A 24,247-nucleotide genomic window follows, 5' to 3' on the forward strand; every position below is an offset into this window, starting at 1 on the left:
TTTCCAAGATATATACGATATTCGATAAAAGATATATAAGGCGACTATTCCTGCCTTCTCATGCGCAAACATAAATAAACGGCGTTCCGGCGACTTTACACCTTTTCTTCAGTCGAAGAGTTTCGGCGGGGGAGAACAGGCCTGGCGATAGTTTTGCCGGGATATCAGCCCGGGGTTTTGTCGCTTATTTTCTCGGGACAAATTCAGTCGCGTGTGGGCGACGTCAGAGATATGCGACGGGTGGTCGTACGCAAAGCAACGCATATCCGCTTTTCCGCGCCGTCGATTTATTCGCGGCTCAGCGGCAAAGCCACTTCGATCCACCCGACGGTAAAGACCTTGCTCGCTCGTCCTCGTATTTGTAGATGTCTCGTCGTCATTCTGTACTCCGCGGACTTCGTATTCCCGTTGCGACAACGCGTTACACAGCTGAAAGCGGGTGAATACGGGAAATTCATATTTGCATATACGTGCTACGGTGAGAACGGCGAGATGCCTGAAACTCTTATATATACAAGTCAGAATATATTTTCGCGCAACCCCCCTCCCGGAATCTTCGCGATACTTCCTGAAAAGTTTTCGCAACGTGTAATTGTGCGCGCCGCGAGGAAAGCCGAGAAGATAAACCGTTTATGAGACATTTCATGAGTCGAAATATTTTGCATGTCAAGCAAGGTGCAACACTTTAAGCTATCTTTTGTGCCGTAATACAAACGTTAAATTTTTTAGAATTCTCACAGTTTCGACAATCGCAAATGTTAACTTTCCAAATATTTTGCTTGGTGTTATTTATTATGTTAAAAATTTAAGGATATTCTAATGATAATAAAAAATGAATTTTGTTAATTATTTCTCGTGTACACGCTCGCTTTCTACATACACGTAAGGTATATAAACGTCGATAGAACAGTTGATTCGTAGTACAGAGAATAAAACACCGTGAGAATTTGCGCTTTGCGCGTGAAAATAAAAGCAAATTGAGTAATACAATGAGAGATAGAAGTAGATAGTTTGCTCATTATTACCCGGAATTACTGGAACTCATTTTCCTGCGGCAAGACAATGGTGCGATACGAAAACGCAACATCCCGCTGGAGTTACTGATCTACAGTGGAACAGTATGCATAAGCGATTAAATTACAAATACCAAGTAATCATTTCTATCATTAGAAGCATTCACATGGAAGCAAGTTGATTGTTGCTGGTAACAAACAAGGGAAATGTTAATTGTACGTTATTGCATACGTAACGGGCCGTAGCGCCGCGGAAATGATTGATAATGCAACATGGAAAAAGAATCGTCGAATCGAGTGATTTTTATGGCGTGATGGCAAGCCAGCCGAAAAGTAGATACGGAAGGAACGGTTTCTTTAAGAAGCACTTCAATGGAATAGGTATGCTCGAAAACACTTTGAATTTTTGCATTTGGGTCTCAGCGTGTTTGAAGACTCCAAGCGAGTCAAGCTAAATCGAGTGGCTCTGCGAAGTATTCAATAGCTATGAGATGCCTTGGAGCTACACCAGTTGAAATGTTTGAAAAAATTGCAATTTATAGAATTGTGTGATTTCTATTTTAATTTCACTAACGACAAAACGAACGCCTTCGTTCATCAGCTTTAATTCATAAAAAGACATAGTGTTATGTGAATGGCAGCAATTTTTAAAAACACAAGAACAATAATACGTCATCAACAAGCAAAGCGTAAGCATTTTTTGCGCTATTTTAAGATCACAGATTCATCATTTGCGTGGAACTGTATTTTTCAGACGCAATCAATAAAACATTTTGTCGTAACCGAATTAATACATCCAATTGCAAGTTTGTCTCATAGCGCATTAATATTCTGTTGACTTTTATCATAATTTCCACGTTGTAATCAACCAATAATATTGTATTTATTTTAACAATGCTCGCTCAGAATAGCTGCTTTATTTATGTTTCCGAACCAGTCACTGTACCCATCAGCTAATTGGATTAGGCGCAATAGCGCATTTACGCATAGACAGGCAGCTTGTTCATGGAAGCAAATTTTGAACAGCGATATATTTTTCAACTTTCTTTATTAACCTTGTTTCCTAAAATAACTGATCGCACCGCGTAAATAATTTAATTTCTCTTAAGGGTGGCATTATAAAAAGGAATGTAAGGGTGAACAAATTGGGGAAGACAGGTGGGTGGAAAATTCTAGCATGCCTGCAAGCGGCAGCATTGTAAACTCACCCATAACCAGAAGAAAAAAATTGTATGTAATTTTGCCTTGCGGTATACGTCAAAATAAATGAGATTTTTTCGCATGTCATAACTCGCGTCCGATGAATTACATTTGTAAAACTTTCTTTTTGCTTCTACATCATGAATAAATAACCATTTATCAAATAAATAACAAAAGTTAATTTATATTGTATGTTCCGTTAAAAATGGACTCTGGATGTTAATTAAATTTTAAAAATTATACAGAAAAAACATATTTAATAAAGGATTTTTCGAGTTCAAATAAATTTTTCCCGAATATAAATATAGAAATATTAATATTTTGTAATGATTTTTTGCAAATTAATATTTTTTTAAAATTAAAATGATATAAGGCTCATATGATTTTCAAAATCAAAATTATTAAACAGGAGCGTAAAGAGCCAAAAAGCAAGTTGATCGTGCAATAGTGTATTACTTAATTTACATTATCGTAGAATATAGACGTTTCGGCTTGTCATCAAGCCCTTATCAATATAAATAATAAAAATAACAAAAAGGCGCAACGCATTTTGTTTATACGTCTATATTCTACGATAATGTAAATTAAGTAATACACTATTGCACGATCAACTTGCTTTTTGGCTCTTTACGCTCCTGTTTAATAATTTTAATATTTTTTTATAAAAATCGTTATTTAAATGAGTAATTACTTAAAAATGTTAAATATATGACAGCTTCATTTATAAAAATTATTTAAAAAATTGCTAAGTTTTGTAAGAAACCATTTAACAATGTTCAAAAATAACTGACTCGTAGCGTATTACATGATTCAACTGAAGCATTACTGAGATTACATTTTAATTAATTGATACCGTTCTCGGGGTAATAGAAGAGAAATTCGATAAAACAATTTTTGCAAGGATTAAGTAAGAACCAGCTCAAAGAGTTGATTTTTCCAGAAGCGAGACTCGATAAAATTTCATGATTTATTTATTTCCGATATATTGACATCTCAAGATATTGAAATTAGATTTTGTCTTATTAAGTAAAATTTATTCGAGATAATCAATATTTATATATAAAAAAAAAAAAACTTTATTGCTTAAAGTAATTTTCGAAAGTCACGACAAAGCGTACAAGAAAAAAGAAACTCAATTCAAGTGATGGTAACAACCATCGGCAATCGCGTCAACCGAGGGAATCGAAATGATCGGAAGCTCCGTGGGCGCGACAAGATAACGTCTGTACGCGGAGAAACGTCTAACGGCGGTGGCGTGTTTAGTTATAAAGTTTTTACGACTATCGTAAAATCGTATAAAAGTTGAAAGGTATTTCGAGAGGATCTGTACCGCTTTTCGCCGTTCGACTTCTTTCTTGTCAATCATGACTGATGATCCTCCGATCTGTTATTTAGAGAACTTTCGCTGTTGAGTTTCTTAGAGAATCTCTGCTTAATTTAAAAAATTTCAAGATTCGATCGGTCTACAATATTAAACAAATCGTATTTCTGCTTTCCTTTGAAAATTAAATCCTTTCGATACGGCATTCGATACAATCGACCTTATCTTGATCGTAACGCTTCCATTTCTGGGATTAAAAGTTTGCACCGTATCGTATGTATCGATCGCAAGTGGATTGCAGCGGATCGCAGTACAACAGAATCGTCATGAGCTAGCGATTTACGCGACTTTGAAGGCGAATGTGAGGAACGTTCTTCGTAATGGAACTTTACATTGCCTTAAAGGCAACCTTTGCTCTAAGAAAGGAGCGCTTGATGGTGCCTCGAGGTGCAATCATAATCTTTCATATAGCCTTTAGTTACCGTACCTTCTCGTAGAGTGATATCTTGATGCAAGGTAAAGTGTCTGCATTATATATTAACAGATTCATTAGTGCAACTTTAGATTCATTGCGAATTCTACAGTTTTTCGTGAATAATAAAAGAAAATTTCTCGCTGTGAATTTCGATTGAGCTCATATAAATTCTGGAATACGGCTCCGGCTTGTTAAATAAGTTCTAAAAAGTAGAAAAGTTCGTTTTTATTCATCTGATATGCGAGTCGATAGGTGAGAGCTCGCCGAGTAAAAGGTTTTGCAATGCGTATTTTCAATATCTTTTCTTCTTTCCCCTCTGCCTCTCATCTTTCATGAAACAATAAAAGCTTCTATGGCCGACGTTCTCTTGTCGGGATGGGTTTTTCATTTAGTTGAGTTTCGAAGGAAGAAAAGGATCTCATTTCAGAGCACGGGCTCTTTACGCCTTTGGCTTTTCCGGCTTCATGGCCGTAAGGTATCTGGCCGTGGATATGCATAATGCGCAAAAGGCTTCTCGCGAACTCTTCATTCGCACACCGGCGAACGTATAAGTAATTACGCTGCAATTAAGAGTTTCGGATTACCTCGCGAATACAAGTCCCGTATACTTTTCAACGAGCACGGTTGTGTGCGCGTTGGTAATAACCGCGTTTTGATTTTACCGTCGCGGTATAATAATTTCGAATTTTTTATCATAACTTAAACGCGTACTTATTAATTTTTTTATTTCGCATTATTGTAGCGCGGGGATTATTTTATACGCATTTGTGATGATGTATCCGCTAATTTGCATTATTAACAGTGTAATATATTTTTATAGTTTGTCGCGAGTGTAGTAAATCATGACGTTATAAAAATTTGTAGTTTTTATTTTCTATACCGTTATCACGTTTGCAACACATTTGATTCGTTTTATTTCCGCGCGTATTTTATGCAGTTGACTGACTGCATACGCATTATACAATGTATAATGATAGGTGCCGCACGAGGCGTAGCAAACATATACTTTGCTCTGGCCACTGAGTTATTGCGGCTCTTATTAGCTGATTAACGCTACGCGTCCAATCTGTTGCCTTGCTTCACGATTGATTATGGAATATTCGGTGCGTGCGGTTCGCCACGCTCCGCTGTTCCTACCTACCTATCGCCGCGATTTATAAATTCATGAGGGAGGATGCAAACCGGCCACAAAGGGCGATTCCGAATCTGCTTGAGCGTACATCCGCGCTCGCGCGCGCTCTATTATTCCCGCGATAATTTAAGACGAGTCTGATATATACGTAGCGAGTTTATGCGACGCCATTGTCCCGGGGTTTGCCGTTATTTATGGGAAGGTTTCGCCTTCCAAAAACGGAAGGCCGCGACGAGCCGCGACGCGAATAACAATCGCGCTCCTCGCGAGGGGCGGTAATTAAGGATTAGCGAGGTGATTAGTGAACGCTCGGTATTTAAATCTCGCTGCAGCGATCTGTGAGATGCGCGTTCCGTTGCACCCGCACTGCGTTAAGACCAAACAACTGATTATACGTAGACCAACGTTGAAACTTCGAGGAGAAGCGTTCCAATTACCGGTTCTAATTACGCACAGACTCCTCTAATACGTCGGACCAAGTTCAAAACTGCGCGGTGATTAGTGATAAAGAGCCACGCGCGCGCACACGCGCGCGTCTCTCTATGAGTGAAAAACTTTCGCTTTACCGAGAGACGAAGATATTCTGTCAGAGGAAATGGGAACGTGCTTAATGACGCCAATTATAATGCAGTAATTAAAAGCAGCCGCACGCAAGAAAGAGGGATACGGCAGATTGCTCTCGCTTATCGTGATATTCATTCTTTTTCTATATGTTGCCTCAATGCTTATTAAAAGCGACCAATGCACGCGCATACGTGATCGTTATGTCTCGCATCAACTAAGTTATTTAGATATTATTGAAATACGTTTTGTAATAACGTGCAAAATAATTATTGCTATAATTTGAAAATTGTAATTATGTAAATTACTAACAATGCTATCAATTCATTCAACTTGCATGGTATCGAATGATTTATTAATCTCATTTACGAAACATTATAATCATAATTTATAAATTTCGATGCTGTATAATACAATATATAGTTGCACATAAATGCCACAAGCGAGAGCAACGACCGCATCTTCGCGACCTTCCCTCTCCCTCTCTTCACTTCCCAATTTCCCGATTAATTACTTTTTGGATTAATTATCATTTAATTACTCTACCAGCACAATGACTATAGGATCAAGTCATAAATAATTAATTAGAGGAGGAGCCGCCGAAAAACGGTTAATTAATGACCAAACTTTCGCGTTAGTCCGCTATTGCGAGTCCACGGCACGCTCGCTGATCTCGCAAACTCGCGCGCTCGTGCGAAATATACAATCTCCCCGAGCCCGATTTTTCTTCGTTTAAGCCGGAACAATGACGGACCGCGCAGATCTCTCGCGATGTTACTGATTAGAACCGGAAATTTACCGGAGCGTCGCTAACACGCGTTGGCAAGCACTTCGGTGTATAACGCTTTTCGGTCGCAGTGTGCTGACATACCCTTAACATGTTTGATACCGCTTTGTACCGCTAAACGCCCGCAGCGTGGACTTTACATACATATTAATTAAGTTGTAATAGACCACCCAGTTAATTGCGGATTATCTTAAATTTTCTAGCAAAATAGCTCTCTCAAATTGTACAAATAAATAAATTTCCCACTGAGATTCAACACAGATCTTTATTTTTAGATCAGTCTTTTTTTCAATTTGGAAACCCTATTAATTCTCGATGAAGGCTTTATTATACAACTTGTTTAAGATGCAGCGTCTGCCCAAATTTTCGATGAATAATGCATGACAACAACAAAGTGCTCCGGAGTAGTAATAAGTTCCAAATTCGATCTAAGCAAGTGCGCAAATGGATGCTTAAAAGTTGACGACCGTGATGTTATTTTTCGCGATCTTTTCCGGCGTTTTCTGGCAAGTCGCCCTCTCGTTCGCTCGTTGTAATCCTCGGAGCGGCGGGTTGACGATGGCGTTGCCAGGATTACACGAAAAGTTTAAGCACTTGTTCGTTTAAGTTATTATAAGATAAGCATCTCGCGCAACTTGCTTTTTTCGTCAGAAAAAAGAACGAAGTAGCCTTTTGTTCAACGAAAAGATTTTACCTCTAAAACACAAAGTTGATTCTCTGAAATTCTTCGAAATTTTTAATATCTTATTTGATCTGCAATTTTTTAAGGGAAAATGCAACTTTTCGATGGAGTATTATCTGCATAGAGAAGATAAAACTTGTATTTTTCGCGAATAAACATAATCAATGATATAGACGAGTTTTAAGTGAAACTACGGCAACCGTTATCTCGTTGTGCCATCATGCAAGTAAATTGTTAATTAAATAGTAATTTAATTCTTTTCAAGAAATAATTTTTGGTATAAAACATAGTGTAGAAAGATAGTCATCGCAGATTTTAATAACAGATTATTATATTATCATTAAGTTGCACGAGTTAAAATGAAGATTGGTGAGCAGAAGGATTAAAATTCTTGCATGACATTTAGTTTGAATGCAGAGCAATTATTTTTTTAATCAATTAATAAAAACGTAACTGTGCTGTCAAGATATGATGAGATATTGTTCACCTACAAGTTCGGTCAGCTTTTTATTCACCGCCGAGTTAGGCGTTTCTCGTGCAACAAAGAACGATGATAAATGTCACTGACTTTAATTGGAATTCTAAAGGACAGTTAAGTATTCAAGTGTGAAAGCAGAGTGAAATACATAGCCGTACGAGAAAATAGTAACAGTGCAAGAATTTGTATGGCGAGTAATTCAATTATATTTTCAATACAATATACATTTCGAAATAAAGCCGTCAAGTTTTAATTTTATAACAGATTCTTTGAAATTTTTAGTTGATTTTTTTCTTAACAGAGATAGAAGCATCAATAGATTCCAAATTCTATATAATTAAAAATAAATAACTTTTTGCAACTACAGCCTCAGGAAAATTTATAAGGAAGAACGTTATCTATCGTTATTTATCGTTTTTAATTAAATTTTCATATAAAAGATATTTGAACGGCACACAATATTTTATATAAAGAGTGAAACGTAGTTAAAAAAATTGATATTAAAAATTAATATTTGATAGTTGATGCAAGTATGTCAAAATATCTGATAATAAAATTGTTTTGTTCATGTTAATACACCGTATATATTGAATTTTTCAAAAATATATTTTATGTATGTTTTCATAAAACTTATGAAGAAGCTTTTATGTGAATCTCATAAAGCTTAAAACTCATACAATGGATTCATGCAGATTTATATTTTATCCTTCTTGTACTTTTATACAAAATACATTTTCTGCGAAATTGTATCAAGTATTACAAATAATCATATTAAATTTCAAGTAAAATAGTAAAAAATAATTACTCATAGAAATAGCACAAAGTTCTGCTGAATTTCTGATACTTAAATGCAATTTATTTTCTTTTATGTCCAGGCGTTCATGGACTGAGCAATGTCTCGATCGACATTCCATTGGCAGTGGCAACTGGCACGACAGTCAACATGTCCTGCAGATACGATCTACAATCGGACATGCTTTACACTGTCAAATGGTATAAGGGCTCGGAATTTTTTCGATATGTCCCGAAGGAGATGCCACCGATCGCAGTGTTTGGAGATCTCGGAGCAAAAGTTGAGGTAAGTAATGCATTAAAGCGAATGTTTCGACATCAAAAAACACACGTGGAGACTTTTTGCTACTGAATCGTTTTATCTAAGAATCAAATAAGTATTTGTCAATTTATTTGAGAGGTAATATATTTACGAAGCTACCATTAATTACTATAAATATTAGGAATAAAATGTGAAGCAGTCTCTCAAAATAAAATACCATTAAAGCTGATAATATTCGTCTGCCTACGTGACGCCATAAAGTTGAAAAAAATGTAGGACTCTACCATTTCTGTAAACTATCTCTAATTGGAATCATTAGAACTCGTGCTTCTAATTTCACTAGTTTTGCACATGCGATCAGACTATTTCAAGCCGCAAGTTCCGTTATAGTTCCGTACCTGTTAAAAGTTCGCACTACTTTTCGGTGAAGTTTTACGTTCGCACCTAACGTGCAAATGTTAAAATTCAAGAAGACAGCGACGAAATTCACGTTAAGTATCTTTAAGTTTAGATCGCTCCTAAAGTTCGTCGACTGCTTCCTTTTCGTAGATGTATCTTACGTTACAAATATCTTACGTTATAAATTGATAATATGAAATTGACTGACATCTCTAAATTTTTCTTATGAAAAAATCAACTGTAAATTTTTGATAGCAATATAGGAAACATTCAACACATACGATATATTTGTAACTTTATTTTTGTTATTATCACACATTTCTAACTTGAAAGTGTATTTTCCGGCACGTTTTAAACAGTAAAACGACAATCGTTTCGCAGTCAATATCGATGAAACGAAAGCATTCACGTCATAACATGCGCAAAGCGCATGGCAGATTGCGTGCTGCATATGCAGACGAATATTTGCAGCGTGTATCTAGCATGCATGAAGAAGAAATAGCTGCTGGATAGCGAAAATTAAAGGTTTGTTAAAATATACAAAGCCAGCAATTAAAATGGGTGCTGTATATGCACATTCGGTCTTTGAGATATCATTTTTTGTTATTTTTGTCTTTTGCTCGAGCGCGTTTCTTAAAAATTATTAATATTTTATCATTGCATAATAAAATATTAATAATTAAAATTTCTAATTTATTCTAGAAAACGGTAGACAAAAAACTTTTCATAGATACACCCGAATACATCGGATATTTTATTATATATTTTTACGCGTTAAAATGAGCACAAATAATTTTACGATAAAATATCGACAAATGGCGATGTCACTCGTTTTTCTATAACACGTTTTAATGTTTTGCCGTTCAATATTTGAAATCCGTCAGTGCAACATTTTATTCTAGAAAAAAAAACGGCATCCTTTTTCCGTACACCTTTTCTATTGCGACACACAAATGCGGAATACATTTATTTTGCGTAGATGCTACGAGCAAATATACTTCCGAAACTTGCATTTTACGCGTTTCGAAGCTTGCATTTTACGAAATAGAAAAGCTATATTGTGAGCATAAAAGCATTTATACGGGATACTACGTTTTGGGTTGTACGTCAGTGTGTCTCGTATGCAGAAATTAATTTGACAAAGTAGGCACGGCAAAATATATGACAGCGCTACATCAAAGAAGTATGTCGTGCAGAGCAGTTAAACTAAATTATCATATACTCGAAATACTACCCAGGTAATGTCATTATTCATTCGGCGACAGAAATTATAACCGCCGTCTATTTTACGCTTAATAAATACGCGATGGAGCGCGTTAGCGCACATTGGCGCGGAATATACATTCTTGCGATATAACCGCGACTGCCGCGTGTTATAAATGCAGGAACACTGCGGCGTAAATGTACAATATAATCGGCTGATTTAGTATTTAATAAAAAGCAACTGTAAATTATGAGATATGCGCGTAAAAATTCTCCCGCTTTTAATCTTAAACTTTATCGCAACTACTGCGGTTTGCCCTAACTCAAGATTTCTATCTGCATCTAATCGATATGTTCAAATAGCATTGTTCGCACCATTAAAACTCTGCATTTCCCCGTGTCAAAATGGTTGTTAGATATGAGAATTATTGTGTATAAATGAGGACAATAGCCCACATTTCGCTTTGCAATCTAGGCAGGTATAAAACGTCAATCAACCATTATCATTGCATTCTAAACGCAACAATATCAGCGGTGTGCCGCTGCATATAAAGCCGACATGATAAATCAAACATGATAAATTTCAATATTATTTTGAAAACAGGTCAGAGTACGTGTGCAGCTTTCTGAACGTTTCACCCTTTACCACGCTTATTAATGCAAAAGATATTATTTCCACTAGCATGGCTTGTTACAGCAAAGTTTAGTAATCTACTTTTCATTACCGCACATTTGTATAAAAGAGTTGTACAATTATTTTTATTATGTGAAATAGAATTTAATAATTTTTTTATATCAAAATTTTGGGTGAATTCAAAGGGTTACAAATTTCTCTAAATGTGATTTTTTTTGAAAGAAATATTTTCACTTTTTTACTTGTTAATGTAACGTTTCAAAGACAACTTTGAATTTATCGCGACAGTGGTCTCGTGCGACAGTGGTCTCGTGCGACAGTGGTCTCGTCGATTACGTGCCATCGTATAGAGAAAAAAAAAGAGGTGAGAAGAGAAAAGTCCAATTCACTATGCGATATTTCGAGCTACGAGCGTACATGTACATATGTGTGCCGTCAGCAGAGAAAGAGTAGTCGTTGCAAAATCAACGTTTTCGAAGCGAGTTAAAAAAGCTGTTAAAACCTTTATTCAAGCATGAACTAAAGCACAGCTAACAGCTTTACTCAATCCGAATTAGAGCACAAGTAAAGCATTTACCTAGCTTTGCAAAGTATTCTAGTTTTAAATCGTGCAATATTTTTTTCTGTTCTAGCGCAATCGCGAAGATTGTTATGCGGTTTATTTTTTTATCATTCATAAAATTATTATGACTATTATATCATTAATGAATATCTTTTTTATTAGTTTCATTACGATTCTTTTTAATAGCAAGAATATTGATGATATTTTCAAGATACGTCACGCGTAACTATGTGAATATACACCGCACAAAGACTTGGCTAAAGTTCATTAATAGTCGCGATTGTCGCAATCGTCGCAATTATTAGTGATGCGATCAGTGATAAAGTATCATTCCGTCATTTATCGCGACATTTGAAACCGAGCTTAAATTTATTCATTGAAATTCTGCAATTCGAGTGCGGCGATTACGCACGTGTCTCAGTGCATTGATAGAAAAACAATGAGAAGAGAAGAGGCGTGCGATCAATCCATTACGCGATAATCGAACCGCGCAAAGCGTACATGCGTACAGCTATCGCGGTGAAAAAGTAAGTGTCACAGAATCAATGTTTTTGAGGTCGAATTGAAAGGGGGAAAAAAACAACTAAATTCTTTATACGGCCACACGGTTTTCGCGGTCCACGACGCGAGTTCGGCCAACGAGGCCCTCGTGCACGCAATGGTTTTCCAATTAGATTTTACCGGCGGAAAGTACGGACAGCACTCGGGCCAATAAATCGCGACGCACTCCCACAGCGACGGAGAGAAATATAGCGCGAGAATTGCGGTTGCAACCGCGGACGCGAGAGAATTGCCGAAGCAAAAGAGAGGCGCACGAGAAAACCAGCGCGTATATAGAACAAGGATTGGGTGTTTATGCGTTATCTATAATATTCTACATCTACGCGTAAATAATGAAAACATGTAGCTAACATGTCATCTGTGCAAACGACAGAGAATGCGTAATCCACGAACTGTGGTAACATATTTTTGCCAAATTTTTGTTGAAAATATTTTTGTTGAATCAGAGAGATGCCTGAGGGCAGCCGTCTCTCATATTTTCTCATAGAATGTCTACCGACTCTCATTCGTCCACTTTTTTCACATCTGTTTTAAAGTTGGAACTGTATAATTACTACCATTTTGTAACATTGTCGTAAATGAAACTCGTACTATTATTTGATATTAGACTGCATTATTATTAGATATATCAATGCCGAACAAATTGTGAACATACTCTGCGTATGTTCACTTTGATGTGCACAATAAAACAATAAAAAATTACACATATTCGAGAGTTATATGGTATATAAATATCAGCCTAATTTATTCTAGCCCAATTTACGGCAATAGATTTATGAAATGCAATATGTATTTATAATATTTTTACATACTTGTAATTTGAATGTTTCAATCTTTTTAATCTAGGAATATATATAGGTATATGTAATTTTCTGTAGATTTCTCTCCTTCTATTACCTCAAAATAAAGATAATTTAATTTTGACTTACCGGCACGCGATGAACAACAGCGGAGTTGTAGTCTACGCCGATCTGTAACATACAAAAATATATCCAGATTATAATAGTGCTGAAAATAATTAATATTTAAAAAGTCATTATTTCATTAATCAAAATTTGTGTCTTTCAAACAGATACCTACTTAATAAAATAATTATATAATTTCCAAATAAATTTTTGTTTCAGATTTTTCAGATCTTAATGATATACAATACTATATGATTGTCGCAAAGATAATAATTACTCCGTAAATAAAAAATAATAATAAATAATCATAAATTATTCACCTTAAAGTTGCTCCGCCGGTGCTCGATGCCTCCTAGACCTCCTCCTCCTCTCAGTGGTCCATCGATGTGGCCGTCTTGGCACAATAATCACTCGCAAACGAACGAAATTAATTATCGCGCGTCACTTTGTACGACACTCCCGCCGCGAATTTTATCGCGGTATTATTAAGATTGCATGATACTTCGTACGGTACCCCTAATGCGAATTTTATTGCCGCGCGACACTTTGTACGGGACTTTCGACGTTAATCGCGATGTGCAAACTTTCCTTTATTAAAGCGAAAACGAAAATGTAAGACGACGTTGGAAATAGTAAATCTACTACCTCTCAGTGCAAAATGATACTTATGTTGCGTTCGCCATATAAGCATTACTTTCGATTTGTCGCAATGCTATGCCTCAAGTATACTAACTCCCCTTGCAAACCCCCTTATTTTACAAAAAGTACTCATAAGAGTACTCATTTTACAAAAAGCAAACTCTACTGCAAATAATGAATGAGTGCGAAAATATGCGAAAATATCTCGAAATATTTCGAGAAATAATTAACGCGAGTAGCGGCTGCAAAAGAAATCGGAAATCGCGTGATTAATTTCGCCGCGACTGTATTACACCTGAATTACTTTTATACATTTTTCTCTTTTATTCCATACGTGAAAAATAAGGTATGTTTGTATTTTGCAGTATTTTAGAACATTAAAAATGTTTTATTCTCCTATTACAAAATAAAGGACAGAATAAATTAAAGCTAAAGATAAATATCTACGCGATTCTATTTGCCGAATCGTAAGAATATTCTCTTATTACTTGTCGCTATGGGAAGGTAATAACGTGATAACACGGACCGATTGCCCTACCATCACTTACCTACTTGAGCGGTACCGTACGACTGATACAAGGTGAGAGATATGTCGCGTTGCTCGCTGCCCGAAAAAATAACAATAACAAACACCGAGCGTGGCGACCAAGCCGAGTCAACGATAAAATACGCGTTATACGATTAATACGATTTTACGCGTTATGAAATATTTAACGCGTTGAAATATCTAACATATGTAATGTACAATTTTTTGCATTTCGAATTTTAATCTCGATAAATGCATGACTACTTCATATTTTGCACCTTTTTTTTACAAACTCGTTTCACTCGATTAAAATTTTGTATTTTAAAGCGCTTTGCGCGTTTTACTATCTCATATTATAATTTAAATAAATAACAATTGCGAGTTAAGATTAAAGATAGATATTCGCGGAATAAAATATGACCGCGCCGTTTTGCCGACTGTTCGCGCGATGTACTTCCATGAAATAAATCTCACTGAACGCGTGCTTCAACGAATTATTGATGTAGAAATTTATGTTGCCGAATTGATAACTATCGAGATGATATGTAATTTTCATCCTTTATTGCTTTGATTCCTATTTTAAGCGAATAAATTGCGCGAAATAGGTACTTTAATAAATAATCGCGGTTTAACGCGTTATTATTACGAATCGTTAATTGCAGGCGCTGATTAATCGTGTAGATTAAATCGGTAATCATTCACAAGAAATAATCTATTGTTGACCGCGATCGCGATTTTGAGAAGTAGTAATGCGGAGCGATTCCCTTCGCGACCTTCCCGCTCGAGCAACCCCAAGCGAATGACAACATGATGACGCAAGGACTTAATACTGTAATCCGCGGTGTGTTCGTAAATATACTAAATTAACGGTTTCTTGGTTTTAGTAAATTCAAAACTGTGATATGTAAAATTTATTATTAATATCTAGTATTTTTACTGACATTCTTGATTTAAAATCACGACGCATTGTCGTACACTCTTTTGATGACACTCGAGTAAACACGTTGAATTATATTTCTTTTACAATAGCTCTTAATGTCATAAACAATTGTAATTTTTACTAATTTTATAAAAATATATTTTATACATGTTATAATAATGTAAAAAATACTGATGAAAACAATAATACATAATAATATGTAAAATATAAAATATGCTAATTAAAGATTAGTTTTAATAGTTTTCTACAATTAACGCTTAAATTAGATATGTTAATTATTTAATAATTTAATTTTAAATTTATAATAGTTTATATTGTCTACACATGAAAAAAGTTAGTGTAAACACATTTATGTAAACGTAATTATGAAATTCGTGGCACAACTTTGATACATACAGAAGTAGATTCAGAGAACATTAAACGTCACTGCTCCATATTTCGCGAGCGGATAACAATATTAATATTGCCAGGCGAGAGTTCGATGAATTTATACGTGAGCATATCACGCCGGGCATTGTTGAATCGCTGTATTATGTAACTCGGGCGTGGAGTAAAACGATACACATTGCCGTTGTTGCCTTACACGTATGAACGTGGCAGGAACGTTGATTTCTGATGCGGATTTCTGTCCGGCCGCTATTCTAATTTTCGCAATAAATGCGATAAATGCAAAGAGATCGATTATTCCACTATGTGGAATAATCACAACTATTGTGCGCAGATGATCTCTGAATTATACAACAAATACAATTAAATATTAAAATTATGGCAAATTAAAGTTTAAATGACTAAATTTTGTACATAGATACACAGTTTCTATTTAAAGAATAACATTTTTCGTAATGAGAAAATTTTATAGAATTTCACCGAGATATTTGTGTAAGATAACATATCTCGATCAAAAATCTTTAACGACTGCTATGGTAAATTAAATGATGAAAAAACTGTTGGTTATTGTCGAGATGCATTCATTCGCATGTATGTTTCATATGAGCCCTAATGAAAATATTTTTCTATAATTATTATTAATTGAAGCAATCTTTTATCTCCGATAACTCCATAATTGCGGTATATAGTGAGTTATCAAGATATCTGCTTTACGATTGGCAATATAGAAACATAGTCGAATTATAGTAATAGCATTGGCATACGTCGCTCTTTCTTTCACTATGTTGCAGAAGCTTTAAAGATGTCCCTCCGGAGATTAGTTCAATTCTCTCTATCGCAATAATACGCTCGTCCATCCGTAATATGGCATACGAGCGTGTCGATGCCACAAACACGAAGCAAACCGCGGCAAAATTAATTGTATGATTTATACGCTGCCACCGGCAACATATAATTAATCCCTGTTGCGAGGTATTGTTTGTCGCGGACGAGTGAACGCGCGAGGACGTCAAAGCGGGCGAGTAAGTGCGATCGATTTGCAATAAATGGCACTTGCCGGCTCTCGGTCAATTTTGCGGTCGATGCTAAATTAACTCAAAATTCAGTAGGCGTCCCTCGGTACCATTCCCGGTCATTTATAGGACAAAATAATATGTAATTCATCCGTCCGGCCAGTCTGCTCTTTTTTTTATCCCGCCTCGCATGGTTCGCCGCTCTGAAAAGAGCGTTATTAATCTTGATCTTTTTAACGGCATAGTTTCGCCGCGACGAAATATCATCACAAAGAACGTCATCTGTGTATTGGTGTAACGATGAAATATTGCAAACAATATTACGAGAGTGACTTGTGTAATTATGTAATTTATCTTCCTAGATTTAGACATTTAATGCAGAGAAAGTAGAAAAGGCACATTATATGATTTTGAAGTTGCATTAGGAGTTGTAAAGTATTTACTTTAAAACGTCAGATCGACGATGTGTTTACATATTTATGTAAACTTAGATATACGCAGTTTTTATAAATAATCACAAAAAATATACCTACCTCTCATATATCTCTACGTACTGTATATTTTTAATATTTAGTGAAATAAAATAATCGATGCGAAAATGCACCACAATAAATAGTAATAAAATTAAAAGCAAATGGTAATAAATTTGCAAATGATAATAAGTATAATCTCTCAAATGAAGGGATTAAAATGTAAAACGCATTATTTGTTGAAAACGCTTTGGTTAAATATAATTTCAAAGTATATCACATGTTTATTTATGATATTTTGCATAATACAACCTCAATAGCGTAAGCATTATTGCCGGATTTCGTCGATTATTGCGTCTATAACAATAATATCGCGTATATCTCGTAATTTACAGGAACAGGATATATTCCTGTCATCATTAATAATACCTGTTAATTGCGTTTCAGACAAATCAGAGCGACGCGAATCGAGTGGTCCTGAAGGACGTGCAGCCCAATCATACTGGCAAATATCGTTGCGAGGTCTCTGGAGATTCCCCCTCGTTTAATACCGTAATGGTCGCCGGTTACATGCACGTAGCTAGTGAGTATCCGGAGAAACGTATTTTACATCTGAGCAAAGATAACACGACATGCACTGGAAGGCGAAGCTCAACGCGTACCTGAACAAATACAACTTTCTATGAATTCCGATACGAGTAAATATGTGATCAAAAGGGCAAACGCCTAAAGTGTTCGTTTATACGTTTGATATTTATGAGTAATAAAATAGTAATAGCGATAGCGCGGAGTCACTATCTACAAAATAATCAATAAACAGATTAATTGCAATAATGGAAGATTGAAATTTTTAGCGAAGTAAGATTGCAGCACCAACAGAAATGTACAGAGAAAATTGAGAGAGATACACAAGTGTTTTTAACATTTTGAAAATCTAGCGAAAGAAAAGTAAAGAGCAAAAATTTAGTAAGAACTTTGGACGGAAGTTTAAAAAAAAATCGCAAGTGGAAATTTAATTAAAAATTTTTAATTCTTTTACTTCATTTTATGACATATGACGGGTTGATGAATGCACCACGCGATATCAAATTTGCACTTCACGCCGTAGAGAGCATGAACATATTAAACTCGAGTATATCTCCTTTCAATTTCATCTGCTTTTTCTAATTTTTTGCAATATTTTTATGACGATTTTTCCGCAATTTTCCAGCGCATTTGTGTACATGAACTCAATCGTTGCCTAGAAAAGATGCAAAGTTGTTAAAATTACCGTATTTTTAAAACATGCGAAACGATTTGTAGCCATATTTTAATTCTCAAGCGAATAATTATTGGCAATTATAAATTTTATGAAAACATTACGAAACTTATTAGCCAATAATTGATATTAATCTTTTATGGATTTTATAATTTTAAGAATTTATAAGATTTACGGTGTCAATAATGATCGATAAAATTTCTAATTGCCACAAATTTATCGGATTTACTATGGCATGCAAAAAGCAATTCTTATTTTATGAAATTATGAAAGCCGTAAAATATAATTCAAGCCGGCGGCTCTTAGCCACTGGTGTGCTACGTTACAGAGAAATTATAAATTAACGTTACAGATAGCTTTCCAGCAGGCGCTTCCTTCACGCGAGATAATAAAAAGCCGGCATCGTTAGCCTTGATAACAGCACGCAATAAACCTGTTCGCAAGATAGAACTCTTCGATTGGCGATACTTATTGAATTCTACTCCCATTCTATCGCGTATCTGGTACCCCTCGAGTTGAAAGAGCGTGAAAACCGCCGCTAATTTCGCTATTTGATACCATCAAAGCGTTAAATGGATATCGTTAATTTATAACTACCATTTCATCAGCTAACGTTGTTTCGGCGGGCGCGAACGTATCGTCTCGTATAATTCGTAACGCGGATAATTGCTGCGACCGATCTGTTGCGAGACAGCGCTTTTTGCGGCGTCCTTCATGTATAGCGACACCTATTCCGTGCCAGCTGCGGCGCATTGTTAAAATTCAATAAAAACATTTTATCGTTCGAGGGCGGCTAAATGGGAGGAGGACGAGGAACGAACAGCGGGGGCATACGAGGATCCGTGATGAATCGCGGATTCGGTCGTGACCCGTTAAGTTCTTTTTTTTTTCGCCTCTGCCCATGACTGTTCCTCGTGCTCGCTGCCGAGTTCTTCTCCCTCTCTCTCTCCTCTCCGGCACGTCTCCGGCAAGCGCCTTTCATTATCGCCGTTGATTATCCTACACGGCGACTAGTATTGTCACCGTAATCGTACCCAATTAAAACGCAGTTAGCCGAGAAGAGAGAGAAGAAAGAGATCGTGTCGAGGGTGGGAGGTAGAGACGACTAAGCGACGACGGTGGAAAAGAAGAAGACACGATGATCGGCGAGGAGCGTCGCCGGTCTCGTTCCCACCGTTCCTTACCGCCGCCACCGCACCGTCGTTGTCGTGCGTCGACCTAACGACGCCACAAGCACGGTAGCGATCCCTCATTGAAGGGACAAGGTGATTGCCTTCCTCTTTCCGATCACGGATCACTCGTAAAAGCGTGATGCTAGATCAGGTGCTCGAATCTCATCTCGCGTCTTTCCCCCCCCTCAACGTCATCTTTTGTTCCTTTTTCCCACTTCTCACGAGCCCAGTCGCAATCTCATCCCATTCTACACGACATGCATTGAAAATGATAATATCTCGCGGTCATGTCCTTGAGACACTACTCGTAGCGAAGATTATCGAGGAAGGAGCGGCCCGAGACGGAAGTCGCTGCGGGAAAGTGAGACAATTCCTTGACAGTTCGCCGGATCGCCAACGCGGCTACCGGCCGCGAAGAAGGATCGACTTGCCTTCTGTGGACGTTGTAATGATCCCGCGAGATGTACACGATACGTTATGTATATATATGTCTCTCGCGAGTGAAGCTCAAACTTTGTTTAATGACGATGATGTACGCGAAAACGTCCGCGCGCTGACTTATCGCGGAGCGAGCGGCCCGAAAAGGCCAATTTTGAATAAAGCTATGCGCAGCGTGAGCACGTTTTATATTTATGAAGGCGCAACGCGAACGCACCGCCTCGGGCTTTGCACGGAAACGCTACTTCTAATTTACGGCGGTCGCGCATCGCTCTTTCAATTCAATTTCCCGTGATGCAGAATCCGCCGTCGTGATATCCGTGTATAAACGGAAATCCTCGCCTCATTGTTCACAGGTACAAAAAATTATACTTTTGTCGCATTGCGCACACATATTTCCGTGTGCCCTAAACAAATCGTTCATACAATTGTGAATGATTAGCAAAATGCAATACATCGTACAGAAAAACGACGAAAAAGTATTTTATCAATGTAGAAAACATAACTATTACTTTATGTAACAAGAAATAATTTTAACAATTCACTTAATTGTACATTGATATTATCGTAAAATACCTGTAAATAAAAATAGTCTAAAAATTTATTTCGAATTTTAAAGATCGAAGCAGATAAGTTTAGATATACATGTCAAGTATAGCATTCATAATCATTGAATTATATCAAACTGACACGCCGTGCGTCTCGCAGAGATTTTTGTTACACTTCTAAAGAGGTTGATTGTTAAGGTCATTAAATGGCAGAAGAAATGTCATTCGCGATTTCTCGTGGCACGTTTTTTGACACCGCGAACAATGATGCCGGTCGAACTATCACGGCGCTTTCGCGACGCCGAGGCTGTTTTTGTAATCGGCGAGAGGCGAAGAAACCGGACGCAACAATAGCCGAACGTGTCCGTTACTTGCAACAAAAACCGTATAACCGACACCAATCGCATTCAATTGTTGCTATAAAGCACTTTGGGTTTCAGGTCTACCGAACGGCGATCCTCAGCTGCGAATCGAGAAGACGCGGTATGCAGTCGGTGACACTGTACGTGGAAACTGCACGGTACCGTCGGGAAATCCTCCGGCTAACGTGACGTGGACTGTCAATGGGACACCGGTAGGTTGATGAATGTGAAAAGTGTCGAGGGAGCTCCCACGACTGTTCGCGCCGTGACTCATGACAAACCGCATATAAATATTAATTCAACCCGTGTCTTGTTCCCGGATATGCTGCAAAATTTTTCCGAAAGTCTCATCCGCCCAAGCCGTAGTTAAATTTTTGCATTTTTTTTCCACGGTTTCGCTGAACGAATATTGAATTGCTTTCTGTTCGTTTGTGTATGAATTTTAAAAAATCCATTTTTCATTTCCTTCTAGCAATTTTTTAAAGCTCAATGCACGCAATACGCATAATACATTTTCTTAATTTATAAATTACAGTAATTATTATATTGTTTTTATTAATCTAAGCGTATCAAATAACATATTGTATATGAAATATATGTGGCAAATTTTTTATTACAATCATTAAATATATATATAAGAAAATAATAAATCTAGAATTTAAAAGGAAATAATCGAGAAATATCTAACAATTAGCTCTTTTCGATTACTTGATGTGTCCTTTGAGATGGGGATTGAGAAACACTGCTTTATGTTTATTGGCTCCATCATATAGGTCATTCAGTTGAGCGTAGCAGTTGACAATAGGGATTTTGAAGTACGCTATTACTTTGTCCACTTGATATAACATTTCACCTCGTGGCATTTTGTTTCTTTCTATGCTTGTCATCGCCACTGATGACAGCGTTCTCGGTTTGAAAAGTTCTTCACGTCTGATTCCAACTTGCTTATTCTACTTACTCCTGCGTCGCGTTTGCAAACGCGAGCTCTAACGCGAAACATCCTTAATAGCCATCACGTATTTTTAAATCTCTGCTATCCCTGGATGGCGTGTAAAAATGTTTTCCATAAAAGTTCCTTTGTTGTCTGAAACTCTGCCGTGTCCTTTTAGAAGATTCGAATTTTCTGTTCAGCTGGCGTCAAATTACATTTGTGTCTCTAGAAATACACCGCGTAATAATGAAAAGGAAGAAATTGCACTTTTACAGAATAACGATAACGTACAATTATCTGAGCATAAATCATTTTACTAATTAAAGTATTTCGCTGTTGCATTTTGTAAATTTTTCATCGCTGCGATACAATGTTCCACGTACGCGAAACAAATTTGCATTTTATTTGCATATTTTATGGAAGGTCCCATGTCGCGTATCTTTTCATTTATTCCGACGAAGAGAAGATCCACATTCAAGTACACTCGATCCATTAACTCTGTTAGTTACGACAGAGTGAGCCAACCGACGCAATCTTCTTTCGCATCCACAATAATGTGTGTGCGCGCAGGACGTCTCGCGATATTAACCGGTCGCTTAAATTCCAAACGGCGAGACGATAGGTTTTTGCATCTATTAGTGTTAATTTAATCTCGCAATTTGCGACGGTTATCTAAAATGCCCGACTACGCTAATTTACCAGAACGAAAGAGCTTCTGTTTCAAGATATGTAAACGATTTCCTGGTGAAAGGATACTATTTCTTCGCTCGCCTATCTGCTATCAGCATCTACCCACATATCGAATAACGTTATTTTCAAGGTGGAAAATTATAACGTATAATATATAACTCCATTAAAATTACCCGCCATTAAAACATCAGCAGTTTAAAAGTTAAATACTTTCGCCTTTTTTGCTTCGCGTGCGTGTAAAAGTTTAATTGCTTTCGAAAAGCAGCGGGAGAATGCCGTCTATTAAAGAAAATTGGAAAGGAATTGCTTATACGTGATTGACTGCATTAAGCATAAAATGTAACATCACAGACAATCTTCCGGACTTTGGTGAGTTCGGCTCATCAGTCCAGAGGTTGGTCTCGGCGGGACAGCACGTGTTCTCGTGCGTGAAAAGACAGCTCGAGAGGCGCACGAGATGCGTGGAAATCGCGCGTCTCACGGAAACAACAGGAAACACGACATTAATCTACGACGTCACTGTACAAGACGCAATTGCGGATTGAAGAAAATCGACGAAATCGCACGGTCGTCCACGAAACATGTACCTACGATAGACGATAAAGATATTCCCGTTATATACGCGCGGATATGCAGAAGCAATTCAGGAAATTATAAAGCGCTCTCTTTCTCGCGGATCTTCTTCTCGTTGATGTCGGCGACGCGCTCCGGATAGACTTGATTTAATCTGGAACTCGCACTTTGGTATAGCGAGTCGGTAATCTCCGAGGCGCTTTTACGAGCGTCCTAAGAATCCGATAAACATCATGGTTATAGCCGTATGCACCGCAAATCATTTACGATTGCCGAGGGAGGCGTATTATTGCGTAAACGAGTGGCAGGAAGCACTAAAGATGAACTGGTACCCCCCGTCGTCGTTCCACCCTTTCGCAAGCTCTAACAAATGTCGAAACGTCTCTCCGAGGCTCCGTCTGCGTTTTTCCGGTTAATTAATTTGTTTGCGGGACTATTTTAATGATCCGTCGACCAACTGCTGCGAGCATTTCGAAAATTGAAATTATGTCGTACGCTATTAAACAATTAAGTACTGTATAGCGTAACAAGAAAACCGTGAACTTTCTGAAGTATGAGAGAGAACCCTCCAGAAATAATTATTAATTTACTTACAAGAAGTATGCGGCTTAATTGCACTTGACTGCGTCGTAAAACGGACTAACATAAGCCTCGACGTACACTGCATAAAGTTAACTGATTTTAGGGATTCGTAAATTACGCCGTTTTAACACGTTCACTATGCTCGGAGAGAACAATTAGTCATACATCATTGTCGCGTTTATTTAGAATTTACTGTTTATTTATTTAGAATTTTATAAAAAATAAAACAGCTCTCTAAACTATTCAATACGAATGTATGTCGCAGGTGAATTCAAGTTTCACCCTCAAAATCGTGGATAAAAACGACAATCAACAACAAATGACGATTGCTGGATTGGACTTCGAGACGATGCAAGATAACTTCCGCAACGGCATACTGCACATCGTTTGTCAGGCCAATGTCTTTCATCTATATCAGAGAACGGCTGATGTACTTTTGAAAGAAGAACGTCCAAGATTGGCATCTGTATTAGGAACACGAGAATCCTCTTATATTGGTAAGGATCTTATTTTTATTATTTTATAAAAATATATGAATTAAAATCTCTTTTCTAACAATAAGAGAAATTTTATTTGAATTATTTTGAGAATAAAAGAAATATCAAATATTTAATGATATTTATATAATTATATTTTAGATATTTTTTTACCTCACATTTTGCAATAAAATATATTCTGTAAAAAAAATTGAAATTTCTATTTCACGTATTAATAAATTTTTTTAGATAAACAAACAATAAATTAGTGTTTC

General features: G+C 36.8%; 2 protein-coding genes across 3 annotated transcripts in view; one reads left to right on the top strand and one right to left on the bottom strand.

Annotated features, from left to right (window-relative positions):
* Positions 1-14,090, bottom strand: part of LOC105677048 (uncharacterized) — a 278,448-nt gene extending 264,358 nt beyond the window's left edge. The window contains exons 1-2 of the mRNA XM_012375378.2: positions 13,288-14,090; positions 12,992-13,033 (exon numbers count right to left, since the gene is read on the bottom strand). The gene's annotated coding sequence lies outside the window, so the exon portion shown is untranslated. The remainder of the gene's footprint in view (positions 1-12,991; positions 13,034-13,287) is intronic.
* LOC105677050 (uncharacterized) overlaps positions 1-24,247 on the top strand; it is a 56,030-nt gene that overhangs the window by 30,939 nt on the left and 844 nt on the right. For both annotated transcript variants that reach the window (XM_067357550.1, XM_012375383.2), the window contains 4 exons: positions 8,525-8,727; positions 17,390-17,525; positions 20,799-20,932; positions 23,762-23,993. In XM_067357550.1, coding sequence (XP_067213651.1) covers positions 8,525-8,727; positions 17,390-17,525; positions 20,799-20,932; positions 23,762-23,993 — 705 coding nt within the window. The remainder of the gene's footprint in view (positions 1-8,524; positions 8,728-17,389; positions 17,526-20,798; positions 20,933-23,761; positions 23,994-24,247) is intronic.

The sequence above is a fragment of the Linepithema humile genome, chromosome 6 (assembly GCF_040581485.1).
Source record: "Linepithema humile isolate Giens D197 chromosome 6, Lhum_UNIL_v1.0, whole genome shotgun sequence".
Classification (NCBI taxonomy): domain Eukaryota; kingdom Metazoa; phylum Arthropoda; class Insecta; order Hymenoptera; family Formicidae; genus Linepithema; species Linepithema humile.